Here is a 6,890-nt window from a genome sequence, read left to right as displayed (position 1 = left end):
GTACTTAATTGAAAAGACAATTTTCTTTGCTTAGAATAATGACAAGCATCACAATGAGTGTATTTTGTATTGGGTAAAGTGGCATACATATTGCATAATTTGGTATAACAAGAAAAAGAAGGATGCCCTAGTATATAGTGCCAAATATCTATAGAGTTATGTCTTATTGTAGAACAAGCAATAGAATTCTCATAAGTAATAACAGCTGGTGAACCAAGGGGTGTGGGTGCAGGAACTATCATGACATATAAGCCATCTCTTTCTTCAGCTTTCCCAATCATCTGCAGGGTTGACTTGTCCTGTATTTCACAGGAAAATTCAGAAATGTTAAGTTTACAAGATAGAGATTTAGTTAACTTTGTGACCGAAATAAGATTGACAGAAAAATTAGGAACAAACAAGACATTATGTAAAGTAAGGTGTGGGCTAAGTGAAACTGTGCCAGAAAAATGAGCAAATGAAGAGTTCTTGTTGGGTAGTGATACTATAATTGGTGAGATTCTATGATAAGAACTAAAATGAGACAAAGAATTGGATATATGATCAGTAGCACCTGTGTCTAGAATCCATTGGGAATAGATATTACCTTGAGCCTCAGAAGAAGTGGAAGCATTATGAGAGCTCACTAGGAAGCATAATGGCAAGTAAATCAGATACAAGATCACAACGTATTGGCTTTGTTTCATATATAAAAACCCACTTTCTAATTGGTATTAGAGCCATACTTGGAGTCTATCCTAGCGAGTTCTAAGTGGGCATTCTATTCTTCTATTCCACCCGCTATCGGGCCGTTATCGGACCACCCAATTTCTACTATCACGCACGAGATATCTATACCTCGGCGTGAAGGGGGTGTGTTGGAAGTCCCACATCGACTAGAGATAAGGCCAAATTATAATATATAAGTGAGGTGCAAACATCACCTTAAACCAGTTTTGTGGGGTTGAGTTAAGCTTAAAAGTCCACTACTAACAGATAATCAAATCATCCAACGTCAAATACCTTCTAGGATTTAAAAAAAAATCCATTATTACAAAACATAGGTTCAAAAATGAAAACCAAACCAGCACAAGAACCATAGGTTATGTAAAATGGAGAAGATTTTTGAATTTCAAATCTGTTAACTTTTTGCTCTAGATTTCTACCATACATTCAAGTTAACAAAAAATTATTCATAATGACGATGAATCAACAATAAAGAAATGTCTTACTTGTGAACTTGAAAGAATTAATACAAATCTAAAGACAAAGTTAACAAAATGATTGTTGCTTACGAAAGCTTTGTAGGAAAGCAAAAGTTCAGTGAGACACTAAAAAAAATGTTAAAACAAAATTTTATTGACGTCAATAACTTAGAATTTTTGTTAGTGGGGAAACATTCTTGATAACAAATCCATCAACAATATCCATTAATAATTTATAATGTTTTGTATCAACAAATATTTTTGTTAATAAATTTTGCCGACAAGTTATAATATTTAATATTGACAGATATTTTCTTTGGTAAATTATGTTAATAAAATGAACATCAAGGATTTTGTTTTGAGTTTTGACCATGTCGTGATAAAATATTTGAGAAATTTATCAATAAATTTGTCAATAAAATGGAAGTCAATTTTTTTTTTCAAAAATTTGATGAAATATTTAATAAATTAAAGATGAATGAGAAGAAAAAAAGAAAAACAAAAGAAAGAGAAGGAAGAAAAGAAAAAAGAAAAAGTGACGATGATGATGATTATAACCACCACATAAACAAAAGGTGACAACGATTATATTTAAAGAAAAAAAAAGAAATAAAAGAATATAAAATCGTGATATTTATCAAATTCATCCCTAATTTACTTATAAATTAACAAACTTTTTTTACTATTAATAAGTTATCGACAAATCAGTTTTTATTTTTATATATATATACCCAAGAATTTGTAAGGATAGATCTAACACGATTAAGAGTTTGAATACCGCGATATTAAGATTTTGCTAATGCATATTGTGCTTGTAAACTTGATAAGCACTTAAAATTGTGAGACTTTACAATGATATGCTTTGAACTTTATAATGCATATAATTGATGAGCACTTTACATAATTTAATGTCAACTTCCGCAGCTTTAGCTGAATAAGGTAGAGTGCAGATTCTGGTAAATTGAAATAGGTGCAGTTTAGTCTGTTTGACAAGGCTTGAGATTCCTTGAGTTGTTTTAGGGTACAACTAGCTAGGCAAATTCATCAGTAGCTAAATATGGAATATGAAAGAGAGTAGGTAACGGTGGTTAATGGGTTATTTACTATTCAGTTGACCTCAATGCTTCTTATTCAATTGTTTCATTCAAAAATGGAACATTGTGACTACAGCTATCATCTTTGCCAGTTGCCATTGCTGATCTATTTTTAGAGAGTAGTATGGAGCCTCTGATACCATTGAATTCTTCATTCAATCCTTTTACCTAACGTATTAACTAACAGTAACCATACTTATAATTACCTCGTAAGTAGCTGCAGCAGTTGATATAAGTTTGTAAATTGTAAGTATCTTTTGAAAGCTAAAGAATCATAACGAAGTTGCATTCAGAAATTAGGGTGGGAGGTGTTAAATGTAAATAAGTGTAAGAAACACTTGCTATAGTGCTGTTGTTTTGTTTAAGTGAACTACACTATAATATCTGACTATTTTTTCAGACTTTTGTATGATCTTGTTTATTATATTAGAACTTTGTGTGTGTTCATGCAAAATAATACAGTTTTAACCTATATTATGATATTAACACTTGTCTAAGTACTTGCAACAAAATTATATCACCTGTGATTTCCAACATCCCCTTCTCACTGAGGAATAAACATCATTTTGAGATCGTAAATCTGATACTGTTAAGAAGTGAATTTTAAGTCTAATTCAACTCATAAAATCAAATTATAAAATGAGGTTTGACTCCATTTGTATATTATAAATTGATCTTATTTTCATGTGAAAATTTCAACAATAATAATTTAGAAAAACCCTTAATTACATCTAATTGAGTGAGAGGGAGAAAGTTGCAACAAGTTTATAGAAAAGCACATACGTAGATGTTAAAAAACATACATGTTCTAATTCAAAGTGAAAATAACATCCCATACAACTAAGAACCATAACACACACTGATTACACACCTCACAGAACAATTATTTTCGTCACGAAATAAAACAAAAGAAAGACTATTACAGGCTATATATAATAGCAGCTGAAAGTAAGAAACAGAAAGAAGGAGTGTGAGCTCAAGGGAGAGGAATGCCGGGCCCTTCACCTTCGGCAGGGCCTCCGAGACCGCCAAGCCCACCAGGCCCGCCGAATCCTCCCAATCCACCGATCCCGGAAGGCCCACCCATGCTACCGTCAAAGCCCGAGCCAATTCCTCCGAAGGGAATCCCGTTGTTGCCAACTCCTGAAAAACCGTAGCCGAGGAAGTTCTTCTGGTCCCCAAAAGCAGCGTCGCTGGGAATGGTTCTGGCACTTGCAACCACTGCAAGAGCAAGAATCACCAAGATGCACCACTTAGTCATGTCTCTCTTCTTTTCTTGTCTCAATACAACACAACAACACTTGCTTTTATCAGTCTTCTGTAGTTGGTTTTCTTTTTCTTTGTGGTAGAACACTGCTTGGGATTCTCCTTTTTATAGTGGAAAAAGTGACAACCATGTGCGACAGTTGAGTGTGTGGTAAATGACACTTTAATGCCATTGCAAACTCTTGCTGTCTCTCACCTAGCAAGTTATGCCCATCACCATCACCATCACCATTCTTTGTTTCCCATGCAATAACAAATATTAACCTCAACATATAATTCCCAATAATTTTTTTTATTATGAATCATGATAATAAATCGTGGGAGATTATACAAATACTAAACATAAACGCAATTTTATAATATATAAATAAATACGGATTCTATTTTATAAATCAATTTTATAAAATTAAATTAAACTTAAAAATTCAATTCTTATCATAATGTTAAAATCATAAATTTGAATTTATTTAGTAAAATTAGTTATTTGTTACACCTATTGAATCACTATTGAATCATTATTCATGTTAAATCTCATGTTGATATGTATAGAGTTTGATATAAAAAAATGTGTTAAAGATTTAATATTATAAGAAAAATAAAGAAAATTAATTTTATAAAATTAAATTAAAATTAAAGCTATTCTTTAATTTCAAGTATAAGTTGTTCGCTCTTTAAGAGATTACTTTGTTAGAATTTGATAGCAAAAAAGTTATTATAATGTAAAACAGTCCGTAATTAATTTTACAGATTTAAAATAAAATCAAAAGCAATTTTATGCTTGCTTTTATGATGAAAAAAAATTATTTATAAACAGCTGATTTCACCCGAAGATTTTAAAAAAGAGCTTCTGATTTTTTAATTGTTTCAAATTGTTAACTTTTGATTATATGAAAAGATAAAACAATAGTTCATGTTTTATTAAGTGGTAAACTTTTTTTCGAAAAGTTCTCCCTTTTCTATTGAGACAAATAAAATATGAATTAAAGTTTGTGTTTATACAATATCGTCCAATATATAGGTGATTTAGATTATTTTACAGAGTTGCTCGGATAAATTATTAATAAGAATATTAATTTAATTTGTATAAACATGAGTTTTTTTTTTAAATTGAAGAAAGTTAAAACATATCTTCAATTATAAAAAAGATTAATATTTGTGAAACTTATACGAAAAAATATTCAAATTTTAATTTTATTTCTTTTGTCAGAGAAATATATTTCTCAAGCAGTTAGAACAAAAAAAATATTAAAAGATGTATATCTAATGAAAAAATTATTTTGATAAAATTAATTATTGTTTATGGTAGTAAAAATTAATGATTATCTCCGGTAGGTTGATTTATTAAAGAGAATTGAGAATTTTTTTTAAATAAAAAACAATTGTATTAATGTTATGGTAAGAGTGTAGAAAACTGTGATTTATAATTAATAGTTTGTTTAAAATTGTGAGACTCGATTTTTTTTTTAATAATAAAAGTTTAAAGTATAAATAATTTTTTTATAAACGAGTTTCATTGTTTAAAAACAAACATTTTATTTATAATCTTTTCTTAAAGTTCTCTTTCCCTTCTTTCTATCTTTTCTCTAAAATTTCTTATGATATGTTCATCTTTTTGCAGATCGAAGACGGTAAGATTTCTCCTTACAATGAGTTCTTAAGATAAACTGATTAGTTTCTTCAATGGGATAAGTTTGTTTTCTATCCCTTTCTTGGTCTATATGTTATTCTTCTACATGTTGCTCTTTTTGGCTTGCATATAGTGTTTGTGTTCTCTTTGCTAGTCTTTATTGATCAGCAGTTCTAATTATGTGCCCTTATAGTTTTTGTGTTATTCATAGAGGCAGATTGAACTTCATGTGCATCTAAAGGTGTTGTAAGGGTCATCAAGTTGTTTGTTTTGTTTTTCAGGTAAGGAAAGTTAATTGTTTTAGTGTGCGTGAGTTTGATAAATATGATGTTGTTGTATATTAATTGAATCTCATTGTTGTGTGTGCAAGAATTGAATTGGGTAGTTTAAGGATTGGATTGAGTTTGCTTGTTGTTTGGACTTACGTAACTGAGAGAGCTAAAGAGTTAAGAAATTGAGCAAATTGGTATAAGTTTTAATGTGTAAAAATTGTGTTGAACCAACTCTCTCAAAGAGGAATACCAATTTGAGCAATTGATCATGTCCAAATTCACTTAAATCACATATATGAGTTTGTTGTAATTGATATACTGTTGACTAGTTGGGCATTGAGCATAAGCTTGATTGTACAAGTTTGAGAGCATTTTAGCTTCAGACTATTAAGCGTCCCGCTGAGTGTTCAGTTTTACGAATGATTTGGCGTTGAACTGTAGCAGGGCACCGTTTGTTAGAATAAACAAAAACAAAACAGATTCAGTGTATCAGAACAGCTATAAAAGCAAACTTAAAAAACTGAAATACAGTTAGATGTTACTCAGTACCTTGTGTGTGCATGCTTTTCCGTTTTTCTCTACTCTCTGATCATCTTCATCTTTGGTGTGTGCGTGCCCTAGCAGAGCTCCTCCATTTTCATTCTCTGATCTCTCTCTTTCTAGAAAACTCTCTTACACGTTTTCTCTCTCTTGCTACGGACACGGGTGTTTTAATTAAACACTGAAAGGGTGCTTTTCTCTGTTTTACCCCTCCACTCTCTGAATTCTCTGTTTTGCCCTTTTCACTAATATGGTATCAAGAGCATATGTGCTTGGTGTTCTTGGTGTGTACAGTGGGTGTGTGATTGGTAACTGGAAGTGTGTATATCCAGAAGTGGAGAAAGGAGGTTCCTTTGTGTGTGGGTAAAATCAAGAAGCTAGCAAGAAAGTGATGGCAGGTATTGGAGGAATACAGGGGCAACTGCCTGTATTTGATGGGAAATTATTTGATGACTGGCGCATCAAGATGCAAGCCATCTTTGGTTTTCAAGACGTGTCAGAAGTGATAGAAGATGGGTTACCAGATTTGAGTGAAAGAGCTACTGAAGAGGAGAAAAGAAGTTATAAACTGCAGGTGAAATTGGACAGCAAGGCCAGGTTTTTGCTGTATCAATGTGTCAGCCCAAAGATCTTTAACAAGATTTCTAAGGCTTCTACTGCTAAGGAAGTGTGGGACATTCTGGTGAAGATGTATGGTGATGGAGACAAAAACAAGAAAGTGAAATTACAGGCCCTAAGGAGGCAGTTTGAGATTCTGATCATGGATGAGGGTGAAACTGTGGCAGAATACTTTGACAAAGTTCAAGAATTGGTGAATAAAATGAGAGCATGCAAGGATGCAATTTCGGATGAGTACATTGTTGACAAAATCCTAAGAACTCTAACCCCCAGATTTGATCATGTGTAG

General features: G+C 31.7%; 2 protein-coding genes across 2 annotated transcripts; one reads left to right on the top strand and one right to left on the bottom strand.

The window, feature by feature from the left end:
* Positions 1-3,062: 3,062 nt before the first annotated feature.
* On the bottom strand, positions 3,063-3,639 carry LOC124846714 (uncharacterized). The gene has a single exon (XM_047324048.2). It carries the CDS (start codon positions 3,537-3,539, stop codon positions 3,255-3,257), a length of 285 nt encoding a protein of 94 aa, XP_047180004.1. The 5' UTR covers positions 3,540-3,639; the 3' UTR covers positions 3,063-3,254.
* A 2,735-nt stretch (positions 3,640-6,374) lies between these two features.
* LOC148194442 (uncharacterized) lies at positions 6,375-6,890 on the top strand. Its single transcript, XM_088097233.1, has one exon. The coding sequence runs from the start codon at positions 6,375-6,377 to the stop codon at positions 6,888-6,890; it is 516 nt and encodes a 171-aa protein (XP_087953359.1).

This window comes from Vigna umbellata, chromosome 8 (assembly GCF_029865625.1).
Source record: "Vigna umbellata cultivar VRB3 chromosome 8, Vumbellata_1.0, whole genome shotgun sequence".
Taxonomy (NCBI): Eukaryota; Viridiplantae; Streptophyta; class Magnoliopsida; order Fabales; family Fabaceae; genus Vigna; species Vigna umbellata.
The sequence above is the reverse complement of the archived record's forward strand: the minus strand, read 5'-3'. Positions and strand labels throughout refer to the sequence as shown.